Raw genomic sequence first — 26,018 nt, 5'->3', positions numbered from 1 at the left:
TCTCCCCACCTTCAGTTCAGCCTCTTGGGGTTCCCCCTCCTCCAAAGCCAGAGGGACTTCTAGCCCCCAAGCACATTCTCTCAGCCTTCCAGATAGCAGCCAAGCCCCTTAGTGTGGGCAGCAAAGCCCTGAATGACCTGACCCCATCCATCTCTGTAGCTCTGGCCCCCCTCACCCACACCTCCAGCCCCTACTACTCACACTTCCTATGACTCAGCACCACCACAAGCCGTCGCTCTGTCTACAACCCTCTTCCCTGCCACCCTTCTCTCCTGGCTCTTTTTGTCCTTGGGCCTCAGCTCGGACATCACCACTTCCAGGAAGCCCTCCCTGACCTCCCAGACTGAGTTAGGTACCTCCTCATGACACTTTGTCTCCTTTCTTGGCCTCATCACAGCAGCTGCCTCTGAATTGCTCTTGACATTTTAGCAACCTGTCTCTCACCACACCGTGAGCAATTTCAGGGTAGGAACAAAGTCTTCTTTGTGTTCTTAGAGCCTAGCACAGGTCCGGCACATAGTAGGTCCCCAGAGAAACCCAAAGGAATTAGGTAGTGTGGGCTGGGGGCCACCTCACATCTCATATGGGACTGTGTTGGGGGGCGATCAATGTCAAGGCTGGGAGAGTGGAGCCCTCCCCCATGTGCCCAGCTCCTTACTGCACCAAATGAACAACTTGCCTGTCTCCCCAGTAAAGAGACAATGACATGCAGTGGTTACTTGTAATGAGTTACACAGGTGGGCAGCTCGGGTTTCACATCCTGGTTCTGCTACCTCCCAGCTGTGTGACCCTGAAGAAGTGACTTCACCTCTCTGAGCGCACTCCCATCATCTGTAAGACAGAGCATGATAATGGCTCCTCATAGGGAGAGATCAATGAGATGATATAGGTTAAAATGCTTAGCACAGTGACTGGCACATGGCAGGCTCCCTGAAATGTCAATTGGTCTGTTCTTGCCACGCTGTGAAGCTAGAGGATCGAGGCCCAGCACTGTGCCTGGCACATGGCAGGCGTTCAGCCAAAGCCTGAAATGAGTAAGGAATCTGGTGAGAAAACATGACAATCATAACAGCACACAAGTTCTAACTCATCCAATCTTCGCTACCACTAAAGGAGGTAGGACTATTATTCTGCACATTATACAGGTAAGGAGATTGAGGCCCAAGAACATGCAGTGTTGGTAAGTAGTGGAGGTTGGATCGAACCTAGACGGTCTGAGTCCTTTCCCCCTTCAACCGCCACCCTAGACTACCTCTCAACACCCAAGGTCTGCTTCTCCTGTCAACTTGGGCTTCTACCCAGCTTTGTGATTTCAAACACATGAATCTCTCTCTGGGCCGCAGTTTCCCCACCTGCCAAGAGAGAATCGTAGGAGACAATGTAGAAGGGCACTTTCTATCGGTCTAAGAATCCAGGCCCTGGCCAGCGTCTGGCCGGTGCTGGTGACCTGCTGTCCAGCCAGCCCCAGCTAGGGCAACGTTTTCCATGGGCTAGGCTGTCACAGGTGGTCACTGCGTACTGGTGGCTACACTATATCCCCACATTGGGAGGAGCCTGGCCTCTGCTTATTCCTGCCCCCCCCCCAGGGCCCCTGAGGGAAGCTGAGGCGGCCACCCCCAGATGTCTATTCCTGTCCCTGGCCTAGCGCCGTGCTGGGGAAGCAACAGCTATTTTGAGGCCCTTCTCCCTCCAAGTATAAGCGGTGGGAAGGCGCTGGGAACATCCCGAACTAGGAGGCCGCCCGGCGCAGCCTCACCCTGGATCTGGGCCACACCAGCCCTGTGGCTCTGCCCCTTTTTCCAGCTCTGGCGATGTGATCGCTTCTGATCACAGCCACCAGAGTGGGATAACCCAGGAGAACCGATCCCAAAGGACTTCTGCTAGAGGCTGGAGCACAGGGTGGCTGGGCCTTGCCCTTCGCGGAGAGGACTGGAGCAGCCACAGCTGGACACACCAGCTGGGAGAAGGGACTGCTCTGAGCTTGAAGTTGAGGAAGACAGTGTTCGGGGCAATAATATAAAACTACCCAGCATTGCTTGAGCGCTCGTGATGAGACAGGCCCTGTTCTAAGCACTTGGCATGGAAGGAAGTCACTTAAACCTCATAAAGAGGAAAACATCTCTGAGGTTCAGAGAGGGTAAGTGATTTGCCCAAGGTTGTACAGATGGTGAGTGGCTGAGTCAGGACTTGAACACAGGCAAGCTGGCCCCAGAGTTCATGCTTTTAACCACTTTTCTTCCCTCTGAACCTTGCAAGCCCACGGGGCTAAATATAAATTAGGGGAAAGAGCACTGGCTTGAGAGCCAACCCCCCTGCCCCCGCCATGTCATTCCCAGTCATGTAGCCTGGCCAGACCATGCGGTGAGTTCAACGTCCTCACCTGCAAAATGAGGGTGATATCATCCACTTCCAGGGTTGAGGTAAGGATTAGTAATAACACGCTTTAAGGCCTGCGGCTCAGAAACTCCTCTGAATTATGAAACTAACATATGCACATGGTAACATAGTCTGGTACAAAAGGGGTCCCAGTAAAAAGGGAGTTCCCCTCCTACTCCACATATTCAATTCCTCCCCCCAGAGGCCACCATCATCAATTGCTTTTGTATCACTTTTTGGAAATTCTCCATGCACAGAAAGACAGAAGTTCTATCGGATAGTGATTTAGAACATGGACTGTGGTACTGCCGCTTACTAAGCACGTGAAGCATGGGCAAGCTATGTGTTCTCTCTGGGCCTCAGTTTCCTCACCTGGAAATTAGTTAATAAAATTAAGTTCCTAGTTTAAAGGGCAGTTGTGGGGGTTAAATGAGTCAATCTATGTAAAGTGTTTAGAACACTCTCTGGCACATGTCCAATACATATACACGTACAGCGGATCCTTTCTGATAGACACTGAGATAGGCTTTTGCTACCACAAACAACGCCGCAAGATGCATCCTCATTCACCTGTCATTTGGCACAAGTGCCAGGATCTCTGTGAGATAAATTCCTGGCGGGGAAACTGCTGGGTCAAACAGTAGTGCCCTTGTAGTTTCAATTAATTGTTGGATGAGTGAGCCCCCGCAGCAGGCAGGAGAGAGGGGGAAATGGTCCATAAGGCAGGGAGGACGAGCGAGAAGTGAGATGCAGTGCTCTGTCTCTGAGGTCCAGAGAGGGCCATGTCTGAGGGATGCAGCCTCAAGGATGCAGCAGTTCCCTAGGCCCCTGGTCAGGCAGATGGAGGGTTTAATTTCATCCAGATTGTTCCCATAAAGGTTTTACAGGGAATTGGTTGATTGGATTAGAGGAGCAGGAGCCCCTAATGAGCAGCAGCTGCTTAACAAAATGTCAAAACAGATACAATTTTCCTTTGCCACTATCCACCATGGCAGCATCCAGGCTCTTGATAGGGACCCCTGGATGCCAAAGTCCCTTCAGAACGACGCCCTGATTGGGTTCACCTTCTCTGAACATCCTTCTAGGTCACAGACATCCCAGAAGAGATAGAGAACAGGAGGTTAGGAGCACAGGTGTGGGGGTAAGACAAAAGGTCTTTAGTCTGCTGAAATTACGGCATGACCTTGGGCAAGTCATTTGCTCCCTGAACGCAGAGAAGAACGTGACCCACCCTCGCAGGGTTGTCCGGAGGACTAAATGAAGTCAAACACGACGTGCTTACACGGTGCCTGGCACACAGTGAGAGCCTAAGACATGCAAGGGCAGAAGATCCCCAGGAAGACTAAAAGCAGCTACTCTGGACCCCACCCCATAAGCCCCTGGGACACCGTGCACAGTGGTAGCTTCCCATCCCCTATGTAAAGAGAGCGTTTTAGCAGTTGCCTCACCCACGTCCTAGGGAACTTCCAGATGCTCTAGTCTGTGAAATGGGACTTGTGACTTATGTTTCCAAGTAAGTTTTAAAGTTCTTGCCAAAGCTAATATTCCATCTTGTGTCTGATCCAAAAGGGCAAAATGAGGGTGGGAACTCTCAGATGAGAAGGAAAAAAAAGACACTTGGAGAAAGTTTCCCAAGCACCCCCATCTTCCCCTCATTTGTCTGGTCCGGGACCTACTCTTCAGAGAAGTCCCCGGGGAAACAACAGCAAGTACCCCCACTGCTCCAGGAAGAACCTGCATCAGGTAAGCGCACAGGTTCGGGGTCCAATCACGATTAGCCTACTTGGGCCTGAGCTTTGTGCCCAGGAGTTCGAGCCTCAGCGCCCTTCCTCACCTGTAAAGTGGGGAGAATACTGGCTCTGTGGGAGAGATTCAAGGCGAGACCGCTGGTGAGCGCCCCGCCCCTGCCCGGCTGGCCTTCCGCACCCCGCACCCCCGGGGCACATATGCGTCGCGCCCCGCGCATCCGCCGCCCGGGAGGAGGCAGCCGCCCTCCACGCCTCCGGGGGCGGATTCCCTAGCGGCCTCCCGCGCCGCGCGGCGGGGACCCGGGTGATTGCAAACAGCCGCCGGCCTCATTAGGAGACGTGTAATTAGCGGCTGGCGGAGCCGGAGCCGGCACGGGCTAATTACCGCGGGGAGCAGGCTGCACCGCCCACACCGCCCGCCCCCGCCGCCGGGCCACCGTCGGTGTCTGGACCCTCGTGGGGCGGACAGAGGAAACCGACCTGGTCCGGAGGAGGGGAGGCCCAGGACGGCCCCAGTGTGCCGGCTCCGGGGGCTAAGCCTGGGCGGAAGGCTAGATCATTTTCACTCAAAATTGCGTGTACTGTGTGAACCCCCCGTGCCAGGCGTTTTACCCACGTTATCTCGTTTATCTCATATCCACCCTACCGAGAGGAACCATCGTCATCCTGTGGCACAGATGAGGAAACTGAGGTCTAGGGACATGAATTAAACTTCCGGGCAGCACGTGGCTGGAAAATGGAGAGGGAACAGACAAAACCGTGCACCGGACAGCGGACAGCAGCCGGATAGACGAGGGCAAGGACTCGAGTCGGATGGCCTTGGGTTCGAACTCTAATCTAGCTCCTTCCTGGATGTAACTTTGGTCTGAGCCCCAGCTGCATCAATAAAATGGGCGTGATGTTGGGATTAAGTGAATTGAAAGCTAGGAAGTATTGGGGGAATTATTTTAGAGACGCGAGCGGAGTGGGCGGGAGGGGGGCGGTGCTCTGAGGCGCTTTTTCTATTCAGCGCACAACAGGCCTCTGACGCCCCCTGCTGGCCAAATGGGGACGCTGGCGAGACCGTTTGGGGATAAACAGGTTGTTCTTGGAGGAGGAAAGGTAGCAGTAGACACAGGTCCCCCAGCAGAGCCACTGCCCTCTCGCCTCCCCTCCACCCCTTCCTTCCTCAACATGCCTCCTTTAAGGTGGCGAGGAGTTGAGAGATGGGGAAAACTGAGGATTCCTTCCAGATTTTGCAAATAAATGGCCTCCCTCCACGGACCTCACAGAGCCAGCCAGTTCCACAATTCTACAAACAGGAATGAGTATTAAGACCAAGGTACAAAGCTGTGCACCAGAGTACCGGGTCTGACAAAAAAGTCTGGAACTAATTTGAATGTCTGTCATTGGAATAGTGACCATTTTAGCACTGTTACATCCAAACAATGCAATACTGTGCAGCTGAAAAGTAACATTGCATAATGGCTGACATGAAAATATAGTCAAACAGACTGAAACTTAAAGACATTAGGTTTAGCAAAAGGAGACACACACACGTGCTGTTGGATATCCATATAAAGTTCAAGTACGGGCAAAGCTTATCTTATGAGAGAAGTCAGAACAGAGGCTACTTCTGGGAAGGTTTTAGAAAGCAAGGAAATTTCTTAGGTATGGAAATGCTCCCTCTTAATCGGGGTGGTAGTTACAAAAGTCAGTCTAGACATATGTAAAAATTCATTGAGCTTTACACTTAATATGTACATTATACATGGTATACCTCAATAATACAGTTGTAAAAAAAAGTCATAAAAAGTGCTAAACACTTCGACCCCCCTTTTTTTTTTTGCATAGATTTTTAAATGTTTGTTTATATATTTTGAGAGAGAGAGGGAGTACAAGCAGGGGAAGGGTGGGGAGAGAGGGAGAGAGAGAGAGAATCCTAAGCAGGTTTTGTGCTGTCAGAGAAGAGCCCACCTCGGGACTCAATCTCACAACTGTGAGATCGTGACTTGAGTCAAAATCAAGAGTCAGATGCTTAACTGAGCCACGCAGGCTGCCCCTTGATCCTATTCTTAGTAAGAAAATAAAAGGAAAAATATAATTTAACACAGGGCAGCAGTTCTGTTTTTTGTGTCAGGACCCCTTTACATTCTTAAATTTATTGAGGATCCCAAAGAGTTTTTGCTTTTGTAGGATATATTGATACTTACCATTGATACTAAAACTGAGAAATGTGAAGATCTCAAGTACATATTAACAAAATAAAACTGAGAAATGTTTAAAACAATACAAAATCCCATTAACCATCAGAATGATGTCAGCACATGTCACATAGTCTCTGGAAAACCTTACTGTCCACTCTGAGACAGTGAAAAAGGCAAATAACATCTTAGTATTATTATTAAAGTAATTTGACCTTGGGGACTCCTGAAAGGGTCTCAGAAAATCCAGTGGTCCCTGGACCTCACTTTGAGAATTGCTGGCACAGGGGGAAAGAGCAGGAAGAAAATACACTACATGATAAATTATTCGCTCTCAGTGCTGGGATTATAATTTATTTTTATTTGCTTCTTGTACTTTCCTGTTTAAAAAAAGTAAAATGTGGGGCGCGTGGGTGGCTCAGTCCCTTAAGTGTTCCATTTTGGCTCAGGTCATGGTCTCGCAGTTCCAGGGTTCAAGCCCCACGTAGGGCTTGGTGCTGACAGCTCAGAGCTTGGAGCCCGAGAGCCTGCTTTGAATTCTCTCTCTCTCTCTCTCTCTCTCTCTCTCTCTCTGTCCCTCCCCCACTCGCGCTCTCTAAAAAAAGTAAACATTAAAAAAAAAGTAAAATTTAACAACCAAGGGTTGTTTTTGCAAACAAAAACCAAGACAGTACACCCGTCTCCATAACATTGTTGAAAGACCCAAACAGTAATAACATATTTGGCTGTAATAAAAAATTAAACTGAGCTCTAACCTGAAACTAAGGGTCCAATTTCCCGTGTCAATCCCAGGCGTGTAAGTGCAAGGTCTTGCCCTCTTAAATTCCACCGTCTAGTCTAGGGAGTGAATATAAATGCATACACAACTGTATTGCAAGGTAACAGAAAGCAGACATCCCGAGAGTCCCAAATGCAGCAGCTGCCTCCTACACAGATTTGCAAACTCCGGCGTGGAGCAGAACCACCCAACACAAGCATACACCACGGAACCGCGGACCTCAACCACAGAATACCTAAACCTCAACGAGGCAGTCCAGCAGGGCGCATGCGCCCTCCAAACGTTTGCGGGAGGCGGGGCTTAAGGGAGACTGACATTGGGCTCGGCCTCCCAACACTCTAGCCCCGCCTTCTTACCCTGCTTCCCTCTCTGAGTGGCTGCAAGATTACGGAAACTAATTTCCCATTTGCCGCCTGCGAAACCGACATCCGCTTTGGGCGTAGGGCAGCCGGAGCAGAGACCGCCATGGTGCGATTCAAGCACAGGTAAGCGGCGGCGTCTCGACAAATCCTGCCCTGTTAGGTCCTCGCGGCCCCGGCTCCACGCTCACTTCCCTGCTGCCCTCCGCAGGTACCTGCTCTGCGAAGTCGTGTCTGATGACCCCCGCTGCCGTCTGAGTCTGGAGGACCGAGTGCTGGGCGGCCTCGTACGAGACACAATCGCTCGCGTGCACGGGACTTTCGGCGCCGCCTCCTGCTCCATCGGCTTCGCGGGTGCGAGGGTGCTGGGGAACTAGGTGGACGGCGGGTTTGGCAGGGAACGGGGGCGGCAAGGGAGAAGGAAGGGGTAGGAGTGACCGCAGGAGCTTCCAAGCTCGATACACAATCCTCACTGTACGATATCGTCCTCTTGAGGCCACTTGAAGCCTGAGCCGGAAGTCTGAACGAGTCCGAAGTTAGGCAGAAAGCTAAAAGCGGGGGCGCCTGGGTGGCTCAGTTGGTTAAGTGTCGTCGGACTTCAGCTCAGGTCATGATCTGACAGTGAGTTCCAGCCCCAGGTAGAGCTCTTGTGCTGACAGCTCAGAGCCTGGAGCCCCTGCTTCGGATTCTGTGTCTCCCTCTCTCTGCCCCTACCCCGCTCACGCTCTCCCAAAAATAAGCAGTAAAAAAAAATTTTTTAAGGAAAAAAAAGCTAAAAGCAGAAGGCGATGGGACTTGGGGCAAGAATCTCCTTTGCCTATTTGACATAGTATATTGGGGGATTGCGATTGAATTAAGCAGGATAATGAGTTAAATGGGGGAAGACGTGTATAGTTCCGAGAAAGCTATTTGTTACATTGACATCCTATGGTGCGAAAAATTGTCAAAATTACCTCTAAAAAGCCCTTAATAGTACAGGCAGGTAGAGTACAGAACTCATAATTGTGTGTATGTAAATGAGGAAGAGGATTCTTCCCACAGCACCAAGTTTTTTAAATTCGTTCCCTCCTTTACCCTGTGCTCAAAATTGAATACTGGAGAATCACATGCATGCACACAGGCACAATTCTCCTAAATCAGGTCATTTGCAGTTGGCTGCTTCAAGACCTACAGAGCCCAGTTGCAATAGAACCACCTTTCAGCCAAGAGTTTTCTCTGAGGGAGGTGGATCTCTGCTAGCCCCAACCTCACTTATCAGTGATTTAGAAGAGCATTTATAATTCTGAATTCATTCACCAGTTCCGAGTGGTGTGCAAAGCACTGGATGTGGTTTGTCCCCTTTCCATAAATGAAGGTCTGTTCTAAAGCTCTTTTCCTTTAGGAATTTGTTTTTACCCACTTGATAATACATCCCAAGTGCCACTGCCTGTCACCTAGTAGACTCTCAATTAGTCTTAAGATTTTTAAGTGAATCCAAAGTCTCCCAAAATGATTTTTTTCCCTGTAGTGCGATACCTCAATGCCTATACTGGAATAGTGCTACTTCGATGCCGGAAAGAATTCTACCAACTCGTGTGCTCAGCTCTTCCTTTCATCACATACTTGGAGAACAAAGGACACCGTTACCCGTGTTTTCTTAACACTTTGCACGTGGGAGGTAGGGGTGCATATGGTATGGTTGCTGATTTCTAATACTAACAGGTTCAGGGTTCAGTCTTGACAGCGGGTGGGTCTTCCTGCTATCCTGCCAAGAACAAGACGTTTTCACCTAGCTTGGAAAGACTTGAAGCAGACACCTTTCACAAGCTGTTGACCACAAAGCTCTTTCATGTGCCAGGTACAATCCGAACATGTCAGAAGTTCCTGATTCGTTACAACAGGAGACAGCTATTGATGTTATTGCAGAACTGCACTGATGAAGGTAAGCGACATTAGCCCAGTGCCCACTGAACAGTAACTAACCTGAGTAAGAGGTCACTCCCAAAGACCTCTTTCATCCCTGCTGTCTGCCTTTCCAGGAGAGCGGGAAGCTATCCAGAAGTCTGTCACAAGAAGCTGTTTACTAGAGGAGAGGTCAGATGAGGAGCAGCTTTCAGATAGTGGCAGTGAGGAGCCTTCTGAAGCAATGGAGTGAATTTCTGCAGGCTATGCTGTGCCCAAGATTCAGGGCCCACTTGTTGGAACAGGACATTTTGGGAGGCAGCAGCATCTACTACGGTTTCCCAAACTGGATGACTGCTGACCAGAGGCCAGGTTATCAGCTTAAAATGGAGGACGTGTTCACTTAAACTGAAGTCACTTTTACCTACCAGTGCCTGGTTAAGTGGTTCTGCAGGTGAAGCCCCTGTGGTTACAGACATCTCTGTATCTAATTGCCTGGCCAGAGTAGGTTTAATAAACGTCCTTGGCTTCTGTAGCATTTAGCTTAAGTTCAAGTTTGGCCAGGTCTCCTTCCCCCTCAACCCCTAGCCTCACTGGGAAGACTGGCTCCCCTATAGGATAGCAGAGGCATAGCCTCCCACTTGAGCCCTGTGCCCCAATCCCTAGGATGAACCCTAAGTATTCCAAGTCAGAGTAAGTGTATTGGTGAGACACAGCAAGTGAACTGGTACAAATTTATAGCTGGTCTCATTCCTGACCCACAGGGCCTTAAAAATGCCAGATTCCTTACCAATAATAATCAGGTAACAGGATGACACAGTTTTTGCACTTTTCTTGAGGGGGAACAAAACCTAGCCTTGCCTGACATCACTACAAAGCCAAGCAGCAGTTGCCAACTTCCAGTAGTTTTCTGCAATTCCTCCCTTCCCTACTGTCTTTCACCTGACAGGTACCTGAAAACCCGTGACCCTGCCACACTCACAGAAGCAGGAAGGTTTTGATCTACTACCTACTGACATTTCTAGGATGTTTTTTTGAATAAAACATGTTATTCGGAGTCCCTTACACATTTAACAGAAGGATTTGTAATTTTTGTTTCAACATGTCCCCTCATTTTCAGGGCTGAAACACCCTCATCCACCCAGGAGAGTTCCTATTCCAGAATTTCTGAACCTCTTCCTTTTAAGAATGATGGGTTAAAGCTAAGCCCAACTCAAGAACCCTTTGGGCCTGACACCAGGAGAGACATTGCTCCATGATAAGAGTGCTCAAACTTCTAGTGTTGTTACTTTAACCTATTTAAGGGGGAGCCTGGGTGGCTCAGTCAGTTAAACGTCCATCTGACTCTTGATTTTTTTCAAGTCATGTTCTCAGGGTTCGTGAGTTCGGGCCCCCACTGTCAGGGACTGTGCTGACAGTGCAGGGCCTGCTTGGGGGATTCTCTCTCTCTCTCCCCTCTCCCACACTCTCTCAGAATAAACTTTAAAAAAAAAAAGTCTTAACCTATTTAAGAGGTATGTCTCTCTAACCTATAATGAACTTTAAAAAACCAGAAAGTTCGCATTGCTTGTGCAAGTGATTTATTGCAACTATTTGCCTTCACATTCTACTATACCTAGAGGTCACTTTATTAAGCAGCAAAATAATTCACATCACTCAAATTCAGCTGAAACCAAGGCATAGACCGCTTCAGACAAAAGGAGGCAGTGGGTACCCCCACCGCTTTCAAACCTGCCCTACTCTGCCGCTCCTACAGCTGAGGCCACTGTCACTTTTAACAGGCTTGACCTAAAAGTTGGCAGGTTCCAGGCCTTCTTTAGTAACAATTACACCTTTCCTTGCCAAACAGAAGCCACATTCAAGAGGTGTAAAACTCTCCATCACATATGTAAGCAACCCAGGTCTGGCACCACAGCTGACCATTTCTCAGAAGAAAAACTGCAATTCAGGCTGGGTATCCTAAGTCTGTTTTATTCCCATCCTTCTGTTTCTTTAACAAGAGGAGAACTAAACAGGAAAGATTCAACTGTTTTTAAAAGACACACTGATAGGTGTGTTGAAGCCATGATGCCCTGACATGTCAGTAGAACAGTGCTAGAACACTGGTTTGGGCTGCTCTGCGGGATGTTGAAGGAACTCAAACTTATTTGGGTTGAGAAAAACTAATTACATGGAGCAAAAAGACTAACCTGGTAACAAACTAAAAATCTTGGCAGGAAGAGAAATCTCTTGTGTGTCAATACTTTATTTTGGTGTAAAGATGGGAAGCTGGAAAATACACTGTATTTAAAATTTTCTTGGTTCCCCCTCACGCTGTGGAAACCCCCTCCCCCCAGAGCTAATCTGTTCAAACTCAAATACTTAAAAATTACAGCAGCAAAACAAAAGCACAGGAAAAAGAAAACCAGATGGAGAAGGTAGCCAGGGCCAGTAGTGTCACTTGGTGTGGACGACTGAGGTGCTGAACAGGAGCTTTTGTTTCTGTTTTTTTCTTTTCTTTCCTCCTTTCTCTTCTAAATGGAAACACAGAAAGAACTTAGCTTAGAATGCCATCCCCTTACCCCAGCCAGTTTCGTCCCCGAGAGTCTCAGAGTGGCAGTTAAGGTTCTAGGATGAAGACCCCCCTGGGTCCAGATACCAGTCCTTGCACACTCCAGGTATCTGGGCAAGTCACTTTACATCCCTAGACCCGTTTCCTCATCTGTAACATAGTCCTACCCATTTAATATGGTTGTTGGGAGAATAAAATGAGCACAAGGCTAGGTAGGCACAGCAAAGGCACACCACGAATGCTAGTGATCTTGTCTAACTGAATACTACAGAGTGGCGTGGGCTTCAAGCCTGACTTCTCCACCTATTGGCCACCTTCTACCAAACTCAGGATTCTAAAATCTACTCTCCATTACGTCTTAGAGGGAAAAAATATAGAGTTCTTCAGAATTTCACAGCTGGGCCTCAATAATTAATTTGGGGTGGCAAAAACGTCCTAGCTGACATGAGCATGTGAGCCTAGGGGCTCAAGAGAAAAGTGCCTGACTAATTAGTGATGCCCACCACTGGATCCAAGTGGGAATGACAACTCTGTACTGAGCACTCCGTTTCTTTGCCTTTACCAGAGAGGGGATCTGAAGTAGCTGGTGTGTCCAGTTTCATGAAGGCTGCTTCAATAGCTTGGCTGAAGGAATTTTGGAAACTGGGCACAGGAACACGGTCTGAGTTATCACTCTCCCCATCGCTGTCCACAGGAGCAGGAGGAACTAAGCTGTTTTCATCTATAAAATACCAGTGTTAATTTACTTTCTGAAAGGAGCCAAACTCCCCCTCCACCAGAGGGCCATTCTCACCTTTCTTTGGAGCAGTTTTGGGCCACACATCTGCTTTTGCTTTTCCAACTCTCAGCATCTGCCAAGGTGGGAAAGAAGGGAGAGAAGAATTTAAGCAACTGATCCAATTTCTTTCCCAGACTTGTGTCTTGACACTAACTGGCTAAGGGCACAAAGAACTATCACCTCTGGAAAAAAGGATTTTCCAAGTACTTCTCTCCTTAACATACTGTTTCAGTCATGTCCTCTATATCCTGACCAAGAGAACTAGCAGTAAACCCCCAAGGTGGGAAACCAAAGCCTGTGTTGTTCCTTAGGAAACAGATAAAGAACAGTGCATGGACTGACTATACAAGAGGTTCTTACTCAGACTCTCAAGCTGGGAATCCTGACTTTGTGTCATTCCCTTCTTCTGGTAAGTTTTTCCTGCTCTTCTTGGGACCCCCTAAAATATAAACCTCTTGGAATAAGCAAAACGAACCACCTGGTTATTGAACTCCAGTTACTTAAGGCCAAGAAAATCAATTTAACTTTATCCTAAAACTGCTCCAACAGCTGCCATTACCCTTCAGTCTCTGCTTTTCTAATAGCTCCTTAATTATTAACTTTTAGATCCAATCATAGACCAGATTCCTCCACGTACAATAAAATCAGAACCATCCCTCCTGCCCCTGAATGAGGAATTCTTTCATCTCAGGTGGCTAAGGCCAGCTTCTTAATTATTGAGGGCCACACGTGTCATGCAACTCAAAGCAGGCTGAATTTTATCCCTGGAAAACTACCAAGAGACAAGCAAGCCCCATGAGATTCAAATAAGAATGTGTCATCCTAGGGGCGCCTGGGTGGCTCAGTCAGTTAAACGTCCGACTTCAGCTCAGGTCACGATCTCGCGGTCCGGGAGTTCGAGCCCCGCGTCGGGCTCTGGGCTGATGGCTCAGAGCCTGGTGCCTGCTTCTGATTCTGTGTCTCCCTCTCTCTCTGCCCCTCCCCTGTTCATGCTCTGTCTCTGTCTCAAAAAAAAAAAAAAAACGTTAAAAGAAAAAAGAATGCGTCATCCTAAAGTATGTGTCCCGAAGTGAGGTACAATATTATTCAAATGGAGTTGGGTTGGCAGAGGTTTATTTCGCTGAATAACCTTTCTTCATCATGTACCACTTGGATGATCTTTTCCCTTGGTCCTTGGGAGTTAGGGGTCCAAAGAGTATGGAATCTGAATCATCTTACTCTTAAAAGGCCATTAAAATATCTATCACCTATGTGTTATTCTTGCCATAAATGTTTAAATGTTTAACCTGAATCCACTCATGAAAAAATAAACAGACAAATCCAAACTGCAGGACACTATATACAACAACTGGCCTGGATGCTTCAAAAATATCCATGCCACAGGAAGAAAACAAAGAGAGGCTAGAGAAACTGTTACAGATCACAGAAGACTAAAGAGACTTGACAAACATGCAATGAGCAGTCTTTTTTTTCGACCGGACTGAAAACAATACAGGACCATTGAGACATGGAGAAATAAGAAATAAGTACTGTATTAGATACTCAATTAAGCTGAATTTCTTTTATGTGATCATGACAAATGTGGTCATATAGAAGAATATCATTTGGGGGCACTTATCTCGTAAACAGTTGGTAGTAAACTCATTCAGGAGGTCTAACGTTTTCAATACAGTATAACAATAAAAAGAGAAAGCACATATAGCAAAATGCTAACAACAGGTGAACCTAGGTGAAAGGTATGAGCGTTCATTATGCTATTCCTTCAACACTTTTAAGTTTGAAGTTGTTCAACATATAAAGCTGAAAAAAGCAATAGCAATAAAACCTAGTTTAAAAAAACAACTTCAGGGGTCCATGGGTAGGCTCAAGTCAGTTAAGCGTCCAACTGCTGATTTCGGCTCAGGTCATAATCTCACAGTTTGTGAGATCAAGCCCCGCATCAGACTCAACACTGACAGCATGGAGCCTGCTTGGGATTTTCTCTCCCCTCTCTCTCTGCCCCTCCCCCTGCTCGATCACTCTCTCTCTATAAATAAACACTAAAAAACAAAAACAAATTTAAGCATTTGACATAATTCCTGGGAACCACTTGCTTATAACTTCTGAAACCTATCAGTTAATACTCAAGATTGCTCTCAATTATTTCTTCCTCCTTGACTTCAGGACTCGACTTACCAAAGTCCAATTCCTGCTTCTATCTCAGCACACACTGAGAAACGTGAGAAACCTCCACTATCACCGGCTCTAAGGAACTGTTAAGCTAATGATCCCAAACTAGCCCCAAAAGGTTAATACTAACTTCTAAAGGGGGTGTTCAGCAAGCTGTCCATCCATCCTCCTCAGTTATCTTAATGCAGGAATACTGAGTGTTTGTTATTTTAAAGGTTAATAAAATGATCTGACATCTCTGCCTCGCTGCATCCAAGAGAACAAGATGGGTCACCAGCTTCATGGGAGCCGGCTGAGGAAATCTGGCCAGGGTTTGCTGTGTCTGCCAAACCGGCATGGTCTGATTCAGAAATACAGCCTATGTGCCGCCAGTGTTTCCGTCTGTTTGCAAAGGATACAGGCTTCAGTAAATTGGATTAAGTGAACTTCCTTGAATGAGTCATCCAAGAAACCTACCTTAATGCCATCTTGTTTTACATAAAATAAAAACACTTAAAGAATAAAACAGAACACAAAAAGATCTGACATCAAGTTTCACTAGCCTAGTGTTCCTCTAACTCAGCTGCCCAAGGAAGACAGTTTAGCTAGGTATAGGACAACCAAGACCACCTTTCCCTTCCCAAAGCAAAGAGAAATGGTTTATTATATGTAACAGATACATACCACCTGAATCAGAAGTCCCAGAACCAGGGACCAGCTGAAATTGGTATCTCCCCAGCCCCTAAAACAACACTTAGTACCCAAGTATTTAATGATCTGTTAAAAAACTAAAGCTCTGATTCTCCCTCAGCTACTCTTGGCCTCTTTCTTTGGGAAGTCTACAATAACATCTGAAACTAAATCTAGAAGATTTCCTCTTTAAAAAAGCTTTCCATGATTATTACCATCAATACAACATTAGCCTGGAAGTCTCTCCTCCAGCGCAAAGATTTCCAGAAAGTACAAGCAGCAGAGCTCATGTTAAATACCCGTGAACTGCTTCACAAACAAAGATTTACCTGAGCAAAGGAAGGGAAGGGAGAGTCTTCTTCCAGACTCCCAACGCAGAATGAAGGACTGCCCTGACTGGCAGTCGGTGACAGAGGGGTCAGCAGAAAGTCTGAAAAGAAACCAGAGACCTGATTATATAAGTCGAGTTCCAAGAGAGAAGAGATGAACCCTAAATCAGGTCTAGATAATTACCAGCCCCACCACAAAAAGCAAACCTTGATCCAATTTCAATTCTGCCATGTTCTTATAAAGTCAAGAACATGGCCTATTATTCATACTAGTGATCGAGGGAAACGGAAGGTTAGTGGTCACAGTAATACTAGAAAACATGGCAGAATCTATTTCCATGCCAGAAAAAACCCCTTTCCACACCAGCTGACTCTCAAGGCCTAGGTACCAGTATGTCATGGACTGGTTTTATGTGAATGAAAATGTTCTAACAAAAAGATAAAATTTAATCAGGTCAGCCTTTATGTTCCAGCCAGATGTGTATGACCTGCTCTATTCAGTTAGTATCCAAAACACACATCCAAATGGACAATATCCAACAGGAAGATGCAAGCTTTCCCCCGATACTCCCCAGGTAACAGTCTTCTCCATCCTTTCTGACCTAGAGTTGGGCATTTCCCACAGGTCTACCCACTGCCCTGATCACTGCTGGAAGGGAGAGGCCTCTATCCACTCTCCCAGTAGCAGACCCTTCCACAGTCAGCCAGGGCTATTTAGTACTTTCAGTCCTAGGACTATCCAGCTGCTCTTGCTTCAATACATTAAAGCCCATTCCTTCAAAAAAGCTAGTATGTGAAAGCACATACACAACCAATTTTTTATCACAGATAATGTAGTTGATGTTCTGCCATATTCCTCTGTATTTCAGCTCTCTTCTTAGACTAAAAAAGCATAATAGTTGTGCATACAGCCCTCAAGATGCAGGTTACAGTCACAGTCCCTGTCACTAAGCCCCTGCCTCAGCCTCAGGTTCCTAATCTGCAAAGTGACAAGCATATGATCATAGCAGTCACCAAGAGCTTTAAATATTCTGCTCTTGGACATTTTATTTAAAATGGCTGGCAGAGGGGCACCTGCGTGGCTCAGTTGGTTATGCATCCACCTTCGGCTCAGGTCATGATCTCACAGTTCATGAGTTTGAGCCCCACATCAGGCTCTCAGCTGTCAGCATGGAGCCTGCTTCAGATCCTCTATCCTCCTCAATCTCTCCCCTGCTTACGTGCTCTCTCCCTCTCCAAAATAATAATAATAATAATAATAATAAATTGATTAAATAAAACACTTAAAAAATCTTTAGAAATAAAACAGCTGGGTCACAGGGAAGAATCTAAGTTTAACTTTCCTGCCATATGAGCTGCCTTGAGGTTTTGAGGTTTTTAGAAAACAGCAAGGTATAAAGTAGTCAGTACAGCCAATCAGAAAGGTGAATCAAATGGCAAAAATCTGATGTACCCCAGAAATATATTAACTACCCAAAGTAAGGTTAATCACCTAAAAATCCCACCATACTGAGTAGGTTAGAGTTATAAATCCAGACACTAGGGCCTTGCTTAAGGTCTGTGGCTGGTGGGCAACTTCATTCTTTAAATCCCAACTCATTTACCTGCTTGGGAACCTGGACTTCTGCTAAGAGGAGACAGGGAGAGGGCACCATGGCCCTCGGTGCTGGTGGGACCCAAAGCAGAATCAGAGGTGCAGGTATAGGAATTGAAGGCAGGAAACTGCTGTAGATTCTCTAGGGGAATGTGGACTTCTGGATCTACAAAGAAAAAAGAAGAGTACAGTAGGGCCATTTAGAATATTCCTCAAATCTTTTCCAACAGTTGTGGATAGTCAATACGAATCCCCCCAAGGCTCTAAGGTATGTAAACACGCTTTAAAACCCAAATTTATAGTAATGGTCACTTTATATTTTTGTTGATTTTTTTAAATGTTTACTTTGAGAAAGAGAACGTGCACACACACGCGTAAGCACGGGAGTGGCAGAGAGAAAGCCCGATGTGGGGCTTAAACTCACAAACTGTGAGATCATGACCTGAGCTGAAGTCTGACACTTAACCAAATGAGCCATCCAGGAGCCCCTGTATTTTTGTTTTAAAATAAAACCCTTTTTGGGGGCACCTGGCTGGCTCAGTTGGTAGAGCATGCAACTCTTAATCTCAGGGTTAAGTTCAAGCCCCACACTGGGTGTAGAGATCACTTAAAAATAAAATCTTAGGCACGCCTGGGTGGCTCAGTCAGTTAAGCATCTGACTTCAGCTCAGGTCATGATCTCACGGTTCGTGGGTTCGAGTCCCACGTCAAGCTCTGCACTGTCAGCCTGCTTCGGAATCTTTGTCTCCCTCTCTTTCTGCCCCTCCCCCACTCATGGACGTGTTCTCTCCATCCCTCTCTCTCAAAAAAAAACATTTAAAATAAAATCTTAAAAAATAAGTAAAAATAAAAAAATCTTTGTTCTTAACTGAAGCCAAATATTATACATGATGGTTAATTATATTATTCTATGTACTTGTCTTTGGGTGTTTCTATAATAAAGAAGGTAAAATTTAAAAAGCCCCTGTACCTGAAACATCAGTTTTTTTCAATTCTTTAGGAAATGTGCCAAATAGCTACACAGCATTGGGACCCCAGCTATACACTTATCCCAGTTGGAGAAGTAAAATTTATGTTTACCACCATAAACATGTAGTCAAAACAGTGAAGTCCTTTCCCTGGCTGAGGACTCGATTCTTTGTTTTCTGGAGGATCAGTAAGTACACTCTCATGTCACACTAATCTCCTGGATTCAATGAAGCTTATGTTGAAGAAGCAGATCAAAAGACTCTGTACTTACATGAAAGAGCTCTTAAATCTAACCTCCTGCATAGATTTCCTAGTTTGTCAAGGTTTCTACTATATCTTACTCTCTTGGCAGACTTGCGGTATACAGAGGTCTCCTTTAATAGAGTCAACGGTGGGATCAATGTTCCATTCAGAACACACAGGAGACAATTATCCCCTAAATTCAGCAGATCTCCAATTGCCTTCCCCAGAACAGGTTTTCTCACCTACTATACCAAGGATAAATTTAATCTCATTCCTTATTAAAAGCTATGAACTTTGACCCCCATTAATTCACTTAATTCTCAAGTCTAGGAACGAAGTACTCTCATGATTCACATTTGAGAGCTAAAAAAAAAAAAAAAACAACAACAAAAAACAAGTGGCAGAACTGAGATGTGAACCAAATAGTCTGGCTCCTGGGCCCAAGCACTGAGTATCTCCATGAGGATGCACAGTTGTACTAGTCTAATAGAGTTCCTGAACTTACACTTGCCCTGTTTCTTGTTCTCCTCCATCTCAATCCTGCGCTCCCGGCGGCGTTCCTCCCGAGCCTTCTTCTGGCGCTGACGCTTCCTCTTCTCAATGTCATCTGTGGGATGGTCAGACAGTGAGCAGGCAGACCAAGGACAGCCTGGCCATTAACTCCTCCCAGGTGACTAGTCACTAAGGCCAACAAAAGGAGGCAGCTGGACTGGATGAATGGAGTATGGTATGGAGACTCATGACAGAGCTCCTAAATTCCTCCCATACTGGGTTTCCAATCAGAAGAAACCCTGAGCTTCACTATGAAGAGAAGCAGAGTGGGTGCATTCTTACCTGAGAATATCTCCAGAGTTTCCTTAGAGACCACAGGAGGCTGCAGAGCCAGTTCACAGATGCTGAACTCACAGGTGAGCGGCAGGTGAGAGAGGTATCTATGACGCTGCCGAACATCCTACCATGGAAAAGGGACCAAAACTCAACTAACACCAGGCCGAACTGTGAGGACAGAGGTTCCCATCCCAGACAGCTAACTCTTTGGGGCTCAAAGAGTTGTGCTCAAGGTATCATCATTTTGCAAAGCCAAACAGAAACCGTCAATTGACATTCAATAAGGTAAATGATCAACCAAAAGCAGTTTTTAGGTTTGTGCTGCACATGAATAAATCAAGCCTGGTAATAAATGATTTAAAGCTGATCAGCTGTTTCTGATTTTCTGGAGCCCACAACTGAGGAGAGAGAACAGGGGAAGATAGAGAGTATTTGTTGGCAAAAAACCTGAGATCCACTGACAATTAATAACTGGGAAGGTGGAAAAAGCAGATTTCCCTACTGAATAAAGCTTGGCCTGAAACAGTAAGAAAAAAAAAAAGCCCATCAATTTCAGTTTAATTTTCTTTTCCATTCTCTTTCTGCATGTTTGATGGAAAGTTTACAGCGTAACAAATTTGTGATCAATATAGGAATAACTCTCAAAGGGCAAAACCTCTCATATATAAATTATCAGATAATAATTGATGGTATCTGTTAAGCCGAAAATGTGTTTCAATCTTGTATAACCTAGTATAGAGCCTCCAATAACTCTTCGATTCCTTGGACATTTCTCCCAAGCCATAAGGAAAAAGAGAAAAACAAACTCATCTTGAATGAAAGTGGGAGACATCTATGTTCCCAAACCACAATAAATGAACCTAAAAACAGAGAGCAAGGGGTGACTAACAGAACCCCGACATGGTAAGAGAGACCCATTTAACCTCTAAAATCTTTGCAGGCACAAAATCAGTGACAAAAATAGACTTAAATACAAAAGCTAAGCTCTTTGAAGAACTGTGAGCATGGGCTGCTCAGGCCCATATCAAAGAGATCAGGTTGATGACACTCCAGAACCGTGCCACAGGGACAGGCAGGACCTTACCTCAGACATGGAGTAGCCGGCGATCTCCACCACTACTGCTGAGATCTTCTCCGGGCTCTGCTCCAGGCTGCCGTACTCCCTCACAAGGCAGCGCACATTCACAGGGTGCAGGAACATGTGCTGCCCGTCCTCCGCTGAAGACAAGCGGCTCTCTCACACAACAGTCGTGGCCAGTCCTCAAGACAGGGCCCCCCCGTACAGCTAGGCCTGCCTCTCCCTCCCCGGAGGCCAAAGGCAAAACAGACCCAAGCACCCACATCTAGCAGCAATACCTCCTCCTGCTAAGAGGCCAGGCCACCTTGCTGAAACATCTCTATGGCAACCCAGCCCTCCTCTCAGGAACCCTCACCTTGGTAAAAGTAGTAACAAGGAGAGCCACTCAGGTGTGTGAAGCCTGGCTTGGTGATGGGTTCCTGCTGGCTGGACTCAGTACAAATGGTCCCCTCTCCAAGACTGTCATCTGCTAACTCTGAGTCATCACAGGCTTCAGGCTCCGGTTCAGACACTGCTTCCTCTTCCTCTACCAGAGGGAGAGCAAGAGGACGAGGAGAACCCAGAGAACAAACTTCGGTGGTCTCTTCATCAAAAGCAGACAGATAGTCTAACACACCCTGTTGGGACAAATTCTAGGTCAACAGAAAGTACATGTGGCAAAGGTAGACACATGAACCAAGTTCTCTGGAAGGTTTTCTTAGCTGTCACATTCATGGATTTAACATCCCTAGGTAAAGAACTAAAAAGTACATGGGAAATACTCCTAGTCCCCCCTCCTCTCCCATGAAGAGGCGATTTCACAACATCACCTACCAACTCAACAGCAGCCTTGAGGAACGGCAGCCATTTAGTCTGTAACGGGGTCACACTCACCTTCCTGGGTTGAAAAACGGACTCCTTCGCCAAGGGAGCCATCAGCACCAGTTGTTCCAGAGCAGGCACAACACTAAGGACCTCCCCTCTGCTTTCAGCCAATCCTGACAGAGCCTCTTCCCGAGTCTAAACCACCAGAGAGAAGACCAGAGAAAGCTAAGTTTCTAGAAACACACTTAGTTTGTAGGGCAAGGGCTTACAATGGCCTTTCTCAACAGGAGCAAAGTTAAAAGGCAACAAGACCCAATAGGAAAAGTACTTAAAATCCTCAATCCTTCAAGGAAACAGGGAGCAAAAAGCACCTGACACCCAAATGGGATGGTATTCTACTTACAATCTGACAGTGACAATACTACACAAAAGTTTCCTGAACAAAAAATCGAAGAACACAGAACTAGTCCTCTAGTTTTTACAAGCTACTCTTAAAGAAAGAGCCCCAGTGTGGGAAGCAGGGGTTTGGCCAACTGCCATCTCAACCTGGACAGCTCTACTTCTATACAGCTCGTCTTCTCTGAAATGCACTTGAACGAATGCTCTGCATTTAATTAAAAACAAAATACACAGGACCTACTAAAGGAAGACTCAGAAGTCAGAAAGACAGGAATTCAAATACTAGCTTCATCTCATATTAGTTATATGTCCTCAAGCAAATTACCTAACCCATGACTCCATTTCCTCATCCGTGAAAGGGGATAGTTCACACCGAGATATGCAGCTCATGTGACATAAATGAAGTACAGTACCTTAACACAGGACCTGTCACATGCCAATTACTCAAGATACAAGGGCTTTCACTGTTCTAACACAGATCAGTGATTCTCAAAATATGGTCTGAGGATGAACATTAGAATCAGTCTGGAACTCATTAGAACACAAATTATTAAGCCTATGGAGCCCATATTTGACTGAATTCACATCTCAGGGTGGAGGCCAACACCCTGATTCTGATGTCTGGTAAGGATACACAGCACAGGAAGTTCTCTATTTGGGTAATTTTTCCTGCTTCAAAATCCTCAGCAGGTATTACTAGGGCCTGCTGGATAGGCCATAACACTCTCTTCAAAATGTGCCTCAAATAAAACATCTCTAAAAATAAATCCAAGTGTTTCCTTAGGAAAAAAACCTACTTTGCTTAACTAAGAACATAGCTAACCTAAGACTAAGAGACTCCCGTGACTCAACTAGTTATAAGACGATTTTAATTTGTTCCTTTCAGCTGCAGAGAGTGCTTTAAAAACCACTAGGTCAACCATTCCCTCGCACCACCAACGGCCAGAGCAAACTGGCTATTTTAGCCATTAACTATGCGTTATCTTAAATTCAGGACCAAGATAACTTATCCCCACCATCCTGTCCTGTCATCCTACCTTGAGCTCCTGGATAGCTGCCTCAATAAAGCAGGACTCGGGAGTGTGCTTCTCCTCTGCCAGCTGCTGCTCCAAAGCTATTTTCTCTTCCTGAACTACCCGGTGCAGCACCTGCTCCTTAGAGGCCAGCAGCAACTTGGAGTACTGGCTGTGCTGTTCATCTACAAGAAAGCCAGCAAGATCACAAAAATGCAACAGTCAAAGCTTTGCGACCTTGTGGCTACACAGGAATTTACACAGCTTTTATCCCCCAAAGTGAAGATGGAGTAATCAGGCTAATTTTCTAAAAATAATTTAGCAATGACCTTAAATAAAAGGTTTATAACTCTGACCCCATAACACAAGGAATCCAAGAAAACCAAAGACGCAGTAAAAATGTTTTAGCCAAACTATTGATTACCCTATCGTCTATAATACCAAAAAATGCTACATCAACCAGTTAAGTCCAATAATAAAGAAACGGTTAATGACATGATGGCATATTCATTAAAGAGAAATTTGCAGACATTAAAAATGGTTTTCTGGGGCACATGGCTGACTCAGTTGGAAGAGCATACGACTCTTGATCTCGGGGTTGTGAGTTCGAGCCCCATGATGGGTGTAGAGATATTTGAAATAAAACAAAACAAAAAAAACCAAAACAAAACAGGGGTGCCTGGCTGGCTCAGTCTGTTAGGCATCTGACTTCAGCTCAGGTCATGATCTCGTGGTTCGTGGGTTTAAGCCCCATATCAGGCTCTGTTCTGACGGCTCTGAGCCTGAAGCCTGCTTCGGATTCTGTGTCTCCCTCTCTCTGTCCCTCCCCAACTCACACTCTGTCTCTCTCAAAAATGAATGTTAAAGAGAAAAAAAAAAGTTTATTTAATGGGGCACCTGGCTGGCTCAGTTGGTTAAGCATCCGACTTTGGCTCACATCACGATCTCACAATTCTTGGGTTCGAGCCCCACGTCAGGCTCTGTGCTGACAGCTCAGAGCCTGGAGCCTACTTCAGATTCTGTGTTTCCTTCTCTCTCTCTGCCCCTCCCCAACTTGTGCTCTCTCTCAAAAATAAATAAACTAAAAAAACTTTTTAATAAAAAAAATTTAAAGATAAAAAAATAAGCTTTAAAAATTTTTAAATAGGGGCGCCTGGGTGGCGCAGTCGGTTAAGCGTCCGACTTCAGCCAGGTCACGATCTCGCGGTCCGTGAGTTCGAGCCCCGCGTCGGGCTCTGGGCTGATGGCTCAGAGCCTGGAGCCTGTTTCCGATTCTGTGTCTCCCTCTCTCTCTGCCCCTCCCCCGTTCATGCTCTGTCTCTCTCTGTCCCAAAAATAAATAAACTTTGAAAAAAAAAAAATTAAAAAAAAAAAAAAATTTTTAAATAAAAATGGTTTTGTGAGATGACATTTAGTGACATGTAGAAATACCTACATTACATGAATATAAAGCAGACACCAAAAACTAGAAAATTTAATCCCAATCTTGCAAAAATATACATGAGTAGAAAAATAATCTACAACTTTGGGATATCTCTGAGTAAAAGGACCATGGATGATTTGTTTCCTTTACTTCCCTCTCCCATATTTTCTGTACTTTTTAAAAACTTTAGGACAATGTTAACTTTTGGGAAACTCTTGAAATGCCCTGTTTTCCCACCCTCCGATCCTAGTATCTGCCCAGAGATAACCATTTACAAATTGTGATACATATTTGCCAAATCTTTTTCTATACATTTATAAATCCATAATCACTTAAGAAAACAAAGGTTTTTCCATAAATGATAAACTTTAAGTTGTTCTGTGTTTTTCATCCAATCTGTATTAAATTCTTTCAAAACATTAATACAGAGGGGTGCCTGGGTGGCTCAGTTGGTTGAGTGTCCGATTTCAGCTCAGGTCATGATCTCACGGTTCCTTGGGTTCAAGCCCCGTGTCAGACCCTGTGCTGACATCTCAGAGCCTGGAGCCTGCCTCAGATTCTGTTTTTCCCTCTCTCTCTCTCTCTCTGCCCCCCCCCCCATTCGTGCTCTTTCAAAAATAAATAAATGTTAAAAAAAACTTTTTTATATGTTAATACAGAGATCCTATTTTTACCTTCTGTATTGTGTTCCACAGCATAACAAACACTGAGTGAGTTCCTTATGGAACGTTTATTTAGCTTATTGACAGCTTCTATTACATTGTAACAAAAATTCCTTATACGTATTCCTTGGTGCATATAATTTCTTTATATTAAGTACAAAAGCTGGACCAAAGGTTGTGCATATTTTAAATACTACCAAATTGCGCCTCCCCAAAAGCTGTATTGACTTACATTGCCACCCTGTATACAGTATTCGTTTTCCTACCCTTGCCAAAAACCTGGTGTTTCTAATGTCTTTTTTTTTGTGTGTGTGTGTGTCAATCTGATAGGGATTTTGATTTGCATAACTCTTAGCAAAGTTAAACCTAATTCTTGGGAAGTTATTCTAGTATCCTTTTCTGGGAAATACTTTCATATGCTTAGCCCATTCTTCTACTGGACTGTTAATCTAACTTATAGAACACGTGTATATTCCAGACATTAATCTTTAGTTTTAAATGTGTAAATCTTCCCCTAGTTAATCACCTACTGACTTTAAGGAATCTTGTCAGATTTCATTCTTATAAAATCAAGTGTATCTGTCTTTTCTTTTCTAGGATCTACAGTTTCAGCCTGGTTCAAAAACCCATCCCTATCTGAGGATTTACAGAGATACTATCCTATATGTTCTCTTAAGAGTTTTAGATTTTTTTTTTAAATTTTTTTTTTTCTTTCAATGTTTTTATTTATTTTTGGGACAGAGAGAGACAAAGCATGAACGGGGGAGGTGCAGAGAGAGAGGGAGACACAGAATCGGAAACAGGCTCTAGGCTCCGAGCCATCAGTCCCGAGCCTGACGCGGGGCTCGAACTCACGGACCGCGAGATCGTGACCTGGCTGAAGTCGGACGCTTAACCGACTGCGCCACCCAGGCGCCCCTGGAGTTTTAGATTTTTTAAAGTTTAGGGGCGCCTAGATGGCTCAGCCAGTTAAGTGTCTGACTCTTGACTTCGGCTCAGGTCATGATCTCATGGTTTGAGATTGAGCCCAGCATCGCACTCTGTGCTGACAGCACACAGCAGGCTTGGGAGTCTCTCCCTCCCTCTCTGTGTGTCTTCTACTAGACTACTGAGTTCCTTGACAACAAGTGGCCAGTCTGGCTGACTGTGGAATCCTCAAGGCTGGGCACAATGCCAGGCACTAT

General features: G+C 45.6%; 2 protein-coding genes across 2 annotated transcripts in view; one reads left to right on the top strand and one right to left on the bottom strand.

Annotated features, from left to right (window-relative positions):
* Nucleotides 1–7,530: 7,530 nt before the first annotated feature.
* On the top strand, nt 7,531–10,399 carry POP5 (POP5 homolog, ribonuclease P/MRP subunit). The gene is made up of 5 exons (XM_047088431.1): nt 7,531–7,570; nt 7,656–7,798; nt 8,952–9,101; nt 9,282–9,365; nt 9,463–10,399. Exons 1-5 carry the CDS (start codon nt 7,551–7,553, stop codon nt 9,576–9,578), a joined length of 513 nt encoding a protein of 170 aa, XP_046944387.1. The 5' UTR covers nt 7,531–7,550; the 3' UTR covers nt 9,579–10,399.
* Nucleotides 10,400–11,758: 1,359 nt separating this feature from the next.
* RNF10 (ring finger protein 10) overlaps nt 11,759–26,018 on the bottom strand; it is a 35,093-nt gene continuing 20,833 nt past the window's right edge. Inside the window, exons 7-17 of the mRNA XM_047088524.1 lie at nt 22,774–22,934; nt 21,407–21,532; nt 20,889–21,150; nt 20,540–20,673; nt 19,462–19,579; nt 19,133–19,234; nt 17,426–17,581; nt 15,822–15,922; nt 12,670–12,727; nt 12,439–12,597; nt 11,759–11,838 (exon numbers count right to left, since the gene is read on the bottom strand). Of these exons, the coding sequence (XP_046944480.1) occupies nt 11,762–11,838; nt 12,439–12,597; nt 12,670–12,727; nt 15,822–15,922; nt 17,426–17,581; nt 19,133–19,234; nt 19,462–19,579; nt 20,540–20,673; nt 20,889–21,150; nt 21,407–21,532; nt 22,774–22,934 (1,454 nt within the window). The 3' untranslated portion in view covers nt 11,759–11,761. The remainder of the gene's footprint in view (nt 11,839–12,438; nt 12,598–12,669; nt 12,728–15,821; nt 15,923–17,425; nt 17,582–19,132; nt 19,235–19,461; nt 19,580–20,539; nt 20,674–20,888; nt 21,151–21,406; nt 21,533–22,773; nt 22,935–26,018) is intronic.

The sequence above is a fragment of the Lynx rufus genome, unplaced genomic scaffold, assembly GCF_022079265.1.
Source record: "Lynx rufus isolate CCGP_SWC_20201006 ecotype Redwood Valley unplaced genomic scaffold, mLynRuf1.p SCAF_24, whole genome shotgun sequence".
NCBI lineage: Eukaryota > Metazoa > Chordata > Mammalia > Carnivora > Felidae > Lynx > Lynx rufus.
The sequence above is the reverse complement of the archived record's forward strand: the minus strand, read 5'-3'. Positions and strand labels throughout refer to the sequence as shown.

Bases quoted from the DNA above. Each gene is read 5' to 3' on its own strand.
- POP5 (XM_047088431.1), top strand. From the start codon at position 7,551: ATGGTGCGATTCAAGCACAG. The intron at 7,571-7,655 runs GTAAGCGGCGGC...TGCCCTCCGCAG, and splicing joins ATGGTGCGATTCAAGCACAG to GTACCTGCTCTGCGAAGTCG. The intron at 7,799-8,951 runs GTGCGAGGGTGC...TTTTCCCTGTAG, and splicing joins CTGCTCCATCGGCTTCGCGG to TGCGATACCTCAATGCCTAT.